We start from the raw sequence: 13,237 nt of genomic DNA on the forward strand, positions 1-13,237 counted from the left end.
CCCCTGCTGCCCCAGCTCACCCCTGCTGCCCCCGACCTGCTCCCTAGGCCTCGGCCAGCTGCACCCCCTCCAGGGCCTGGGCGCCCCTGGCTGGGAGCTCTGGGCCAGCCTCCACTGACCAGCTAGCTAGCAGGTCACTGAAGTCGGGCATACAAGGGTGCAGCAGGCCCAGGGGGCTGGGGGCCGGCTCCTTCCAGAAGGAGGGGGGCAGCTTCCTCTGGGTCATGGGGGTGATGTGGCCATACTTCTGCTCCAGCCTCGCCCGGTGGCCGGTTGACGCCCTGGGCCCTGAGAACTGCCGCAGCCCGTAGTCGAACAGCTCGGCCAGGGGCCCCAGCGGCTGCACTCTGTCCCTGCCAAGGCCTGCCTCATGCACCTGCCCCTCGGGACCCCTGGGAGAGTGAACCCCAGGCTCGGCAGCCTTGTCGTCACTGGAGGACCCGCCCTGGGCCAGATGCACCAGGTCTGCACAGTGGAGCTCCCTGGCTGAGTTGCTGGCTGAGTGGCTGTCGGCGTAGATGTCGCAGGCGTCTGGGTCCTGTCCCCTGTCCTTGCGGCCAAAGTACCTCTGGATGTCGCCGCTGATGAGCTCAGAGAACCGCAGCAGCTGCAAAGGCATCTCGGGGCTGCCTGGGCCTGGAGGGGCCTCTTCTGGGGCAGCTGCAGCCCAACCTGAGCTCTGAGGGGCTGAGCTCTGGGTCCCTGGCTCCGCACCCTCCAGATCCTCCTCTTCTTCCTCACCCCCCTCCTCCTCTTCCTCCTCCTCCTCCTCCTCCTCCTCCTCCTCCTCCTCCTCCTCCTCCTCCTCCTCCTCTTCCTCCTCCTCAGAAGTGTCTGGAGGTTCTGGGTCTGCGGGCAGGAAGGGCCGAAGGGCCGGCAGGGGCAGCTGGAAGTCACAGAGAGGCCGGATCACGCCTGCGGCCATGTCCTCCACTTTCGAGCTTCCAGGGCCCCCGGGGCAGCAGGCGCCCTCTGGGAAGGGAGTAGAGAGGGGACAGGTTATCAGTCAGCGTCTGCAGCCCTCTTGGTGGAACTGGGCACTCCAGTTCCTTGTTCTTGGAGATGGCGCCGAGCTCAGAAGTGGGTGAGACTTGGAAAGATGGGGGAGGGGCGCCGTGGCAGTGGGCATGGCAGGAGCGGGTGGGGGGAGCCCGTGGACGGCAGGCCGAGGGATTCAGAAACAGCCAGGGACTGTCGGGGTGGTCACAGGCCCTAGGAGCAGTGCCTCCTGGAGGGTGGTCAGTGGGAGTGAGGGCGGGTGACAGGGCAGGGCCACTGGAACAGCTGGGAAGGGAAGTCACCGAGGAGAGAATCGGGGGCGTGGGAAGGCAGCCCCCGTGGGCCAGGGGGCGTGGGTTTGGGGCCTCGTGGGGCAGAGCCCTAGTCCAGGGCGCGGGTGCCGTGGCTCCTGATGAACAGGCTTGCCGAAGTGCTGTCTGCCCAGGTGCTGGGCGGGGGTCTCACGGCCCCTCACAGGAGTGTTGGGGTGGGAGCGTCCCACTACCTCTGAGATGCCCACACTGAGGTTGCCAGAGGGGCCTGGCTGCCTCGGGGGGCCTAGAGCCCTTGCAGCTTTGGGGGACTTCGGGGCCAGTACCAGCTCTCCCCTCCTCATCTCTCCCATCTCATTTAATGCTAATCAGTGCAGCCACAATCCCGGGCTTTCGTCCATTCCCTGTCAGGGGAACAGGCGGAGAATGAGACACTCCCCAGCGTTTGGCAGGGTCAGCAGGAGGCGAATCAGGCCTGTGGCCCTCCTCTTGGCTGGGACGTGGGAGGATGGGGAGGGGGTTTGAGGAGGAGACTGTCAGGGGTGCCTCTGACTCTCCCCTTGGCTTGCAGCCCAGCAGGGGGCTGGGGGGCTGATTCTGAATGCCAAAGCTTCCCCCACCCAGGGATGGGTCCAGCATGCCCCTCCGCAGCTGGGAGGCAGGGGAGTGAGCCGGAAACTAAGGAAGAAAGAAAGGGAAGGTGATGTGGAGAGAAGGGAGAAGGGGCTTCTAGCTTGTCAGAAAACATCTCCCAGGGGGCTGGGTCTGTCCACAGGCATCGCTCAGAGTCCGGAGGACGGGGGAAGCAGGGGCCTCTCTCTTCCTCCCGCAACCGGCTGACCGTGCTCTATTCCCAACCTTGTGTGCAGGGTCAGGGCCCCTAGTCCCTGCAGAGGAATCTAGTGGCCCCAGCTGTGGTGTGGGGGGTGGCCAAGACTTTCGTGCCCTTCTTCCTTCAGCCCATGCTTGCCCCGCTGGCCTAGATGGTCTGGCCCTGCCCAGCTTTGCTGGTGACCCCTCCCAGTAGATGGGTGGTCACCAAAGACCACCTGGGCACAAGGGCTCATAGCTTTCCTGGGAGGGAGAGGAGGCCAGCCCCCATAGCCAGGACCGTCCCCGCCTGCTGCCCAGCCCCGTTCTTACCTGTGAGGCCTACAGCTCTGCTGGGCAGGCCCACCTCCACCTGGGCTCAAGCATTTATAGCCTGGCTTTGCTGCCGGCCGGGCTGGCAAATATTTGGGGATTGCATTGTCATCGCAGACTAGGCAAATAGAATCCGTTTGCTTTAGCGCCCAGCAACCAGGGCCCAGCCAGGGGGAGCCTCGGCCTGCCTGGGGACCATCGAGTGTTTGCTGCGCGCCCAGCTGGCTCACACCCGGCGGAGGACCCTTATCTCTGCTGCTGATTGGGGCCCTAACCAAGCCTTGTCAAATAGGCGGAAAATTAAATTTCATGCTATTTTGACTTCTGGAGTAGCCTTCTCTAGAGGACATCCTGCTTGTGCAGCACTCTGGGCGAACGGGGCTCCTGGCTGGCTGCGGCATCACCTCTCATGAAGTGACACCCCCCACCACCTGAGAAGGCCAAGGGAGGAAGGCCGGGGACCACCAGCCAGGGCCCCGGGAGAGGGCAATGCAGATGGGGCCCGGGGAGCCCCTGGTCAGTCCTCTCCTGCCGCCTCACAGCAGCCCAGAGCTGCTGGGGGACCCCTGCCTTCCCCCGCCACACACACATGCGTTCGCACTCACACACGCACTCACACACACGCACACCCAGGGCTTCGTCCCTAAGATCCAGACTGAGGGGGGCACGTTCCTTCTCTGGTTCCTTTCTTGGCTCCCACACCTTCCTCGGGGGGGGGGGGCAGCCCTCCTTTGGGGAACGTGCCCAGAGGACGTCCTCACTGCACCTCCCCAATGTGTTACAACTAGGAACAGGACTCCAGAGGGTCTGCCTGCTGCCAGCCTCTCATCCTCCCTTGTGGCCCAGCCCCTGTGCCCTGTGGTGCTGCACAAACGTCCTGAGGCCACCATAACCAAGCACCACAAAGAGGGTGGCTGGAAACTACAGAGGGGGATTCTCTCACCGTCTGGAGGCCAGAAGTCTAAAATCCAGAGTCGTCAAGGCCGGCTCCTTCCAGAGGCTCTGGGGGGAATCGGTCACACACTTCTCTCCCGGGTTCTGCTGTCACTGGCCAGCCACGGAGTTCTTCGGCTTCTAGACAAACTTTGCCTCTGTGGTCACTCGGTTGTTCCCCTGTCAATGCCTGTGTCCACATCTCCCTCTTACAAGGACACCGTCACTGGGTCACGGCCGTAGTACTCCAACCTGCGCTCTTGAGCATGTATGCAAAGACCTGATCTCTGTAAGGTCACATTCTGATGTCCAGGTGGACTCAAGTTTTAGGTACACTATTCAGCCCAGTAAGAGTCCTCCCTATGTGACCACAGTCCCCACTTCGTTGTGGCCACCGCTGGGTGCTTTGCTTTCCTGGATCAGCCCCTGTGGTGCTGGCAAGGAGGACCCCAGAGTCCCATCTGCTATGGCTCCCAAAGCCACCACTACTTGTGGTCCAGGTGAGGACAGGACAGCAGCTCCCTCCCAGCTTGCCATGTGTCCAGTCCCTGGGACCCATGGTTCCTCCTAGTCCCCAGTCTCTGTCCCCAATGTGGGAGCCACCCCACTGATGGGTCTGGGAGGGTCACAGATGCCACTCTGTCCCTTGCTGGGTCCTTGCCCTCCAGCTCCAGGCTCCAGCGCCTTCAAGAGGGGATGATGCCTTTCCCACCCGGGCCTTTTCTGCAAATGGGGGCTGCCAGGTGGGTCTGCCCTGGGGACTGCTGCCAGTCATTTCTCAGGCATCTGGAAGGCCACACACAGGCGCTCAGTGCCATCCCAAGAACAGGATCTGTCCCAGCCAAGCTGGTGACCTCTGATATTGTTTGCCTGGGGCAGTACCGGGGAGAGGGTAGTGGGGCAGGGCTGCTGCAGGTTCCCAGGAAAGGCTGCAGGGAGCAGGGAGGGATGTGAGATCTGCGGCCGGGCCTCCCTAAGGCCTATGGGTATAACTGGTTATTATGGACCCTTCGGCATGCCCTGGAGTGAAGCCATGCCTCAGGTTAAGGGGGTCTGGCTAGAATCAGTTCCACGGGTCGTGTTCACGTTTGGAACTCAGTATGCCAGAGACTGACCTCAGGTATAGCCCAGTTCTGCTCAGAGATTTGGTGGTTTGATGACACTGTCGTCCAGGTCCTGCCTGTAGGGTGGCCCTGCCCCAGCCCTGGCTGGTTCTCTCTGACCCAGCCCAACCCAGCTGTCAGCCACCATCTGCAAGAGGCCTGGGTTGGAGGCCCCTCTCTGTCCAGGTACTACTCCTGCCTGGCCCAGGGAGTTCCCAGCCATTACCTACTATGGGCCATACATAGGGCAGCGATTTTCAACCCATGCGCTGCAAGAATTTTTAAAACACGCAACACCTGACTACTTAGGGGCACTGACCTCTTTTTACCTTAGATTGTCAAATAAAAAATGACAACAGCCAACACAACAATTTTTTTTGTCAGGTTGGCAAAAAACTATATTTTTCGGTGTGCTGCAGAATTTTAGTAATTCGTTTATGTGTGCCCCGTGAGATGAAAAGGGTTGAAAATCGCCGCCTTAGGGCCATACCCCAGCAGCGGCCCAGGCTGTAGCCACAGCGCCCCCTAGTGCTGGTCAGAAAGGACCAGGGCGGGGGCCATGCTTCTGGTTTCCAGCCCCGCTCTGGGCCAGGTGTGGGTTGGGCACTGGGGGCAGGAAGGCTGAGGAAGATGAGATGGAAGATGAGGTGTACTCCTGCCCTCAAGAAGGTCCCGGCCTGTGTGACCAGAGGAGGTCATACACAGGCTGCTGATAGGCGCAGGAGCCTGGGACAGCCCGGCAAAGACCCAGACCTCGAAGGGCTGGTAACCCTGTGGTCAAGTAAATGATGGTCCCAAAGATGCCCAGGCCCTAATCCCCAGGAACTTCACGTATGTCACCTCACATGGCAAAGGGACCCTGCAGAGGTGATTGAGGTAAGGACCTTGCATGGGAGACGATACCGCATCCCCGTGCAGGGGAGGCGTGGAGAGTCGCAGTGAAGAGAGTGCGTGGCAGCAGAAGCAGGGTCACTGCTGGCTTTGAAGGAGGAAGGCTGCTAGCGGTCTCTAGAATCTGGAGCTGCCGGAGCACAGCCCTGCGGACACCTTGATTTGGGGCCGGGGAAACCCACTTTTCGCTGCACCATAAGAAGTCAGTGTTGTTTTCAATCGCCCACCTTGTGCTCCTTTGATTCAGCAGCAAAAGGAAGCTCGCAGCTGGAGGCATCAGCCGGACAGTGGGACCGGGTGGCCTGCAGGACCTCATGGCCCACCTGTGGAGTCGGGCTGGACCTCCCTCCCAGCTATGGGGGAGCCAAGACACTGAGCTCTTCCCTCTGTCACTGGAACCAACTCTGAGGTTGGGGCTTTCACGGGAAGGAGGGCCCATGATGATTGTCACCTCCAAGCCCTGATCCCTCCTGAGTGCCTCATTCCCGCCCCTCCCCTACAGCACCACTTTCCCATCCTGGCCTCTGTCTCAGGCCCCCCGCTCAGAGGAACTAGGGCCATGGCAGGGGCTTGGGATCCCCTAAGTGGCCCAGTGAGGAGATGTCCACTCGTGCCAGCCATGGGAACACTGTCTACAGCCAGCCAGACCCTTGTCCTTCTCTGCTGGCAGAGTCCCAGTGCTTTCTCTGCCTGACCATAGACTGAGGAGGAAACTCTAATTTAAGACAGAGACTTCTAGAGTGGGGGAAACCAGGGTACACAGGTGTTTGGGAAGAGGTCCCTGGGCAGTGCGTGTGGGGTGGGCATCTGGACAAGGGAGGCCTGAGACCAGAAGCTGGGGGCACGGAGCTATTGTCCCAGTCCCAGTGATCATAATGGAGCCCAACAAAACACAGTCTGAGGGTTTAAGAATGGGGAACAGATGTGGGAAGGATTTAAGAAGTAGATCTGGGGTCTCAGTAGAGTGTCAATTAATTATCCCCTTCCTGGCCCCTGAACCATGTCCACGTTGGACCCAGGAGTCTGGCAGGTATCACTTCTTGGCCTTAAGGCTAAGATCAGGTGTAGGAGTCTGGCAGGTAGAGTCTGAACTCTGGCTTTTGTTACTGGTGAGGCTAGGGTGGGGTACGGCACCCCAGGGGGACCCTGGATTGGCAGAGAGACAATTTCCCACACTCCTATGGTGGCCCCTATGGGTAGCTGGACAGGCCAAGTGGCATGGGCGTCCCAAGCCCCCTGCCGCCGCCTGGGCCCCGAGAGTGGGGCTGGGGGACAGGCACTGAGGCTGTCAGTCTGGGCCCTGAGCGTATGTCCCGACGTCTGCTCCCAGCCAGCCTCCTGTTGGGGCAGCAATGGGCCTTTTGGGGCTCTTTGCCCATCCCATCCCCACCAGCCCTCACCTGTTGGCAGGCCTCAGTCCCTGGGAGAAAGGCTCTACCCTCCTGCAGGCAGTGGACCCGCCTGTCCCCACGCACCGCATATTGATCTTCCTAGGGAAAATCAATAGCTCCAATATGTCAGCTCTCAAGTGGCGCTACAATGAATTACTCCCAGCCCTGGGCACACAAGGGCTGCGGCCTTCCTGCCCATTAGTGGGACATTAGGCCTCAGATGAGGCTTCTCTGTGTGCTTTGAGATAATGAAGGCTGAGGTGTCAGTTTATGTCTCGGGGGCGGGGGAACCGTGAATAAAAGCAGGCAGTGCTGGCAGTGCCAGGCACTGTCACCCAGTGCTTGGCTGGGCTCGCTGAGGTCTGGCAGGGGAGGGCCCCAGAGACATGGGGGCCTCCGGACGCATTTGGCTGTGGCTTTGCCCACTCTGGGTTCCACTGCATCAGAGTCAAGTACACCGTAACAGGTGGGGCTGCTCCTGCCCTCCGGGAGTACACCTGTCACTAAGCAAGGTGGGCCTGTGCTCCCTGCAGCCGAGGAGAATGCGCAGCTTGGGGACATGGCTGTCTCAAGAGAAGGCTGTTAGAAAGGGTTGTGGTTTCAGGCCAGTGTTGGGTGAGTGGCTTTGCTCTGGGTTACGCAACACCAGGAAGTGGGTTGACTCTGTGATTGGGTGCCTATCTCAGTCTCCTGGGACTTCCCTAACAAAGGTCCACAAACCGGGTGATTTAAAACAACAAAAAAGTCATCACACAGTTCTAGAGGCCAGAACCCCCAAACCAAGGTTTGGGCAGGGGCACACTCCATCTGGAGACTCCAGGGTAATCTCTTTCAGGCCTTCCTCTGAGCTTCTGGCGTTGCTGGCAATCCTTGGCATTCCCTGGCTTGTGGTCGCATCACTGCAGCCTCTGCCTCTTATGTTAGAAAACTACATCAGCTAAGACCCTGTTTCCAAATAAGATATCATGCTGAGGTTCTGGATGGATATGTATTTGGGGACACCATTCAGCCCAGTACAGCATCTTAACGCATCTTACCAGAAGGAGGGCAGGAGAGGCAAGGCTCCCACGTGGCTGGTAAAGGACAGCCATCCTTCCTTTAGCCAGGACAGGTGTGTTAGGTCCTTTGTGAGGTTTGGGCTGTGTCCGTATTTGTCTGTGTGCGGATGCGATTACAGAGGGACAGTACCATCTGGAGCCATCGTGGTCATGGAGTGGCCTGCTTTAATGCTGATGATGTTCTCTTGACAGTTTAGGTCCAACAGGAGACCTGGCTATGAGCACCAGGCAGCTGGTGGAGGCCAAGGACTGCCATCTTCTTTAGAGTCTACAGATCGATGTGCTTTATGTCAGGACTTCATCTACAACGGAAACCAAATGGAAGCAGGACCTGGGGACAGAGGAGGGGTCACTGGGATACCTAGGTTTGCTCAGTCTTTGTGTAGTCATGCCCTGCTCCTACCAGACCCTGGCCTGGGAGTGCCCCAGGAACCTGGTGGCAGTTAGCGTGCCCTCCACTGCCTCAGGATAGAAGGACATTTCCATGCGATCCAGTTATCAATCATAACAGTTGTCCCAGGATCCACCAGGGGCATTCTAGGCACAGAACCAATTCTAGCAGCAGCCTGCTAAGGAGGCATGACATTTTACAGCTGACGAAGCAGAAGCTTGAGGGGTTAAGTCGCCCATCCGAGATGTCTTCTTTCGGTTACCCATCCAAGGTAGTCATTAAGACTGAGATGGACTCAGCCCCTCCCCTGGTGAAGCCCCTTTCAGAGCCTCCCAACTCTCCCCCTACTCAGCATCCCCGGGCAGCTCAGCATCTCAACCTGGTAGCTGCATCAGCCCAATCAGCAGCTCCACCCCAAACCTCAGGGCTCTTTGATTTCCACCTCCTCCAGAAAGCCCTCCAGAATGATTCTGGCCCATTTTCCCACTTCAGGCCCCCTCCTCCCACCCACAGTGGGTGCTCCTGGGGTTCCCTGTGCGCAACATGGTTTGGCAGTGATTCTGGATGGAGTTCTGGGGTGGAAATGGAGGGGTGGGACCTGATGAGGAGGATCTGGACGCCGAGGTGCTTTGTTGACACAGCAACTTTGAAGTCCTGGGTGGGAACTTAGCTGCCACCAGGCGTCTGGGGCTTGGCTTCCTGGAGTGGGGAGGACTCCCAGATATTGCTGAGTTCAGAATACCTCTGACCTGCCCCCTTTGCTCTAATGTCTGGAGAGTTCTTGGGGGTGCAAAACTGGTCTCAAATCTGGTGCTTCTCCTGTGAGGAAACAGGTGCAAGAGACGGACGTTCCAGAGCCAAAGAGGCTGAGCTGGTGAGGCAGCACATTCCAGTTCACCAGGCTTCTGATCTGATTTTGTCACCAAATCACTCTCCCGCCCCGTCCCCACCACACACCACACTCAATCTGTGATGATGCTTGGACATCCCTATGTGGTTTTCAGACAAGATGGCTCAGCAGAGCCAGGGCCAGTCCACTTTGACGGAAGCAGTTTCCAGCATTTTTCCTATGAAGCCAACTGGAAACCGAGTAGAGCAGGAAGCCCAATGACAGCCAGCAGGACACCTCCCACCGGACTCCTGAAGGTGGACGGGAGCATACTGTAGCCTCAGTCCACAAAGAGGATGAGTTCTAGGCCATGCACAAGAGGTTCGCTGGGCAGGACAGGGAGATGTGTCCAAGTGCAAGACGATTTCCCCTGAGAACTCCAGGTGTGCTTTGATGTGTAGGGTGAGGAATCACGGCCTTGCAGTGGGGCGAGCATTGCCCCGTCATGCCCGTTTCAGAGCGGTTTGGCCACCTCTGGGTGTCCAGGCAGCGCAGAGCAATGCCAAGCGCCAGGCTGTGGGCGTGGGCCTGCGACGGGTCCCGGGGTCACAGGGGTGCTCCATGCCAGGAAGAAGTGGCGGGCAGGCTTTGTGCTCATGGAACTCAGTCCTAGGGTGGTACACTAATCAAAGGAACAATATGACTTCCGTTACTGAAAGTCCCATGAGGAGAGCAAACTGGGGCCTCGCAAAGCTGCGGGAAAGTGGCGTCCAGGGGACTGCGTCAACACGGAGCGAGGAGTGCAGACTCAGGGCGCCGATCTCCGGTGAGCCCGGCCCGCTAGGGAGCCCCTCTGAGGCCAGATCGTCGGAAAACGACGCCGCACCCTGCTCCACCCGCGGCGTCAAACCCGGCGCCCTAGCCCAGGAACTCGCAAGCCAGGTCCTCCTTAAGCCGGTGAAGAACTACATTTCCCAGCATGTCCTCGCTGGTGTCCAAGGCCGGGTCTGCGACGGAAAAGGCCACCAAGAGAATATGCGTCAGTTCCGTTTCACAAGTGGTCCCACGTTCTCTAGTCGTGAGCTGAGACCTGGAACAGCTTTTGGTTTCCGGTTTCGCGCGACGGAAGTGACGCAAGCGCCGCGCGCCGCAAGGCGGAGTCCAGCCTGAGCCGGGGTCGTGATGAGCATTGTCCTCTGTACGCCAGCGGCCGGGTGAGTTTCTCGCAGTGTTAGAGGGGCAAGGGCGAACTCTGCGTGCGGTGCGCTCACGGCTCTCTTTCTTCCAGGGCTCTCCGGACGCTGAGGTTCGTGCACTGGGCTTCCCGAAGCTTGCATCCGCCGCCCGGTGGCGAAGTTAGGGCCCAGCCAGCGGCCGAGGTCGAGGAAGAGGACGACCCTAACCGCCCCATTCTGTTTTCCTCCAGCAAAGCCAACCCATCCCGTTGGACGGTAGAGCATTCCCTGGGAAAGAAGGTGCAGCGGCCCTTGTGGAAGGTGCTGCCTTTAAGCCTGTCCCTCATGGTTCTGGTCATTTGGTGCTTCTTTCGGCCGGAGACCAGCGCGGACCACTGGTTGAGACAGGTATTGGAAGAAGAAGCGTCAGAGCCCAGGGATCATTCAGAGGATCCTGGAACTCCGGCTGCCCACGGAGCAAGAACTTAAAGGGGCGCCCGTGGGGCAGGCAGCGAGGGACCAGGCAGCCACCCTTAGGCCTTGACGTCGTGCTTAAGCGTTTCTGTCATGGTTTTGTCCCAGTGCTCGGTTTCAGCCCCAGCCGGCGATTGCCGGGTGGATCCTGGTTGTGGCGCGTGGTTTAGACTGAAGGATTTGGATGGCGCACCTGGCCACGGTGACATGTGGGAAAGAGAGCAGAATATGAGCAGATTGGAACCGGTTCCTTGCCTGACACTTGATGCCCAACGAACATGTCCAAAAGATTTCTTAGATCCATAGGGGTTTTGGATTTGTGATTTTGTTCAACATGATCATGTGTCCAAAGCAATTATGATGACATTTGTAATGCATTGTAATCCAATGTATAGGTCATTTGCTTTCTAAGACAGATTAACTGGCAGAAGAGTTAAACTTCTTATTGTATAATGTATTATGGTGTGTATAAATTGATGTTAGTTTTACAAACAAATTTTTTTTTTGAGAGGAGGGAAGACAGAGACAAACTCCTGCATGTGCCCTCACAATACCCACCCAGGAGGCCTCCTCTGGGTCGATGCTCTGTCCCTTTGAGGCCATTGCCCCAGCAACCAAGCTATTTTAGCGCCTTAGGAGAGACTCCAGGGCTCCAGAGAGGGAGAGAGAGGGGACGGGAGGGGTGGAGAAGCAGATAGTTGCTTCTCTTGTGTTTCAGTGACTCAGAATCAAACCTGGAACATTTACATGCGGGACCGATCCTCTACCACTGAGCCAACTGGCCAGGGCCCAAACTAACAAAATAACAATAAATTTTAATTTACTAATGTAGAATTAAGCTAATCCTCTTTTTTTTTCCTTTTTGCATCTCATTATAAAAAGTGAGCCTTTTAGTCCTTTTTCAGTTCCTTTGTTTTTTTTTTCCCCCCCAGGATAGGAACTGAAGAAAGAAACCTAAGTGTAGGCTCTGGCTGGTTTTCTCAGTGGATAAAACATTGGCCCAGTGTATGGACTTTCAGGGTTCAGTTCCCGGTCAGGGCTCTCTCCCCCTCCCTCTCCCTCTTCTCACACTCTTCTCTTCCCACAGCCTGTGTCTTGATTGGTTATAACATCAGTCCCAGTGCTGAGGATAGCTCAGTTTCAGCTCCAGGCGGCAGTTGCCGGATGGATCCTGGTTGGGGTGCATGTAGGAGTCTGTCTCACTATCTCCCTTCCTCTCAAAAAAAAAAAAAAAATCTAAATGTTGCCTGACCAGTGATGGTACAATAGATACAGCATTGACCTGGGATGCTGAGGTCCCAGGTTCAAAACCCCATAGGTTCACCAGATTGAGTGTGGGGTTGCAGGCTTGAGTGTGTGGGATTATTGACATGAACCTATGGTCACTGGCTTGAACCCGAAGGTTGCTGGCTTGAGAAAGGGGTCACTGGCTCAGCTGGAGCCCCCTGGTCAAGGCACATATGAGAAGCAATTTGAATAACTAAAGTGCCACAATTACAATTTGATGCCTCTCATCTCTCTCCCTTTCTGTCTCTCTCACACACACACACAAAAAAGTCTAAATGTAAATTGTGGAAAACATCAAACAACACTAAAATAAAGGAACTTTCTCAGCTCTCTGCAAATTTTTATTTTTAGGAAGGCAACAACTTTCTGAATAGAATAAAACTGAAAGATTTTTCTTTTGACAGATTACAGTCAATATTTTGGGTTTCTGAATATGTTTTTCAAGTACTACTTAGGAGTCCTGCATAATTCTGAAATACCAGATGCATAAAAGGAAGACTTTGTAGGCTTCCAGGTTTTATATTGGTGCGTGCACAGTGCTGAAGTTAATTGGAGGTTTCTCTCAGGAATTTAAAGACCACTGGCTGTGTGACAGTATACTGGCTTTTCACCAGGCCTCTGCTGAAGTGCTCTAAGTTTCTGGCACACCTTGGTAAATTATGCTTGTCAGGAAATTGCCACTGATACAAGTCTGTGCATTTTTTTAAAGATGAAGAGTGCAGGGTTTGGAAAGATTGACCTAATCATAGCTAAAGTTATCTCGTCAGTCCCAGTGGGAACAAAGAAGTTAAAATGGCCTTCCTTTGGTCTGGTGTGGGTGTGAACTCTGAGTAACAGGCAAACTCAAACCCTTACTTTACTCTCAGTTGCTTCTGCAGGGAAAAAAAATGGCAGAACTAATGAGAAGAATTTTAATTTTAATGAAAAGTAACTCATATGAGGCCTTGGCCTGGTAGCTCAGTTAGAGAGTCGTCCCAACATGCCAGGGTTGCAGGTTTGATCCCTAGCTAGGACACATATAACAATTAACCTACAGTCTGGTGGTGGTGGTACAGTAGATTGACCCAGAACACTGAGGTCCCCGTTTTGAAACTCCAAGGTCACTGGCTTGGGTGCTGAGCATAGGCTTGTCAACTTGAGTGGGGGCTTGAAAGCTTGAGTAGGGGATCGTTGGCTTGAGCTCAAGGTTACTGGCTTGATCATGGGGTCGCAGGCTAGAATTGAACTCTCCCTGGCTCAAGGCACATATGAGAAGCAATCAATGAACAACTAAAGTGGAGCAGCTATGAGT

At 56.5% G+C, this 13,237-nt stretch overlaps 2 protein-coding genes across 2 annotated transcripts; one reads left to right on the forward strand and one right to left on the reverse strand.

Annotated features, from left to right (window-relative positions):
• Nucleotides 1-43: 43 nt before the first annotated feature.
• On the reverse strand, nt 44-970 carry PERCC1 (proline and glutamate rich with coiled coil 1). Its single transcript, XM_066380001.1, has one exon. The coding sequence runs from the start codon at nt 923-925 to the stop codon at nt 44-46; it is 882 nt and encodes a 293-aa protein (XP_066236098.1). The 5' UTR covers nt 926-970.
• A 9,170-nt stretch (nt 971-10,140) lies between these two features.
• Nucleotides 10,141-12,277, forward strand: UQCC4 (ubiquinol-cytochrome c reductase complex assembly factor 4). The gene is made up of 2 exons (XM_066382977.1): nt 10,141-10,224; nt 10,299-12,277. The coding sequence occupies exons 1-2, from the start codon at nt 10,193-10,195 to the stop codon at nt 10,672-10,674; spliced, it is 408 nt and encodes a 135-aa protein (XP_066239074.1). The 5' UTR covers nt 10,141-10,192; the 3' UTR covers nt 10,675-12,277.
• The last annotated feature ends 960 nt before the right edge of the window (nt 12,278-13,237 follow it).

The sequence above is a fragment of the Saccopteryx leptura genome, chromosome 4 (assembly GCF_036850995.1).
Source record: "Saccopteryx leptura isolate mSacLep1 chromosome 4, mSacLep1_pri_phased_curated, whole genome shotgun sequence".
Lineage (NCBI taxonomy): Eukaryota > Metazoa > Chordata > Mammalia > Chiroptera > Emballonuridae > Saccopteryx > Saccopteryx leptura.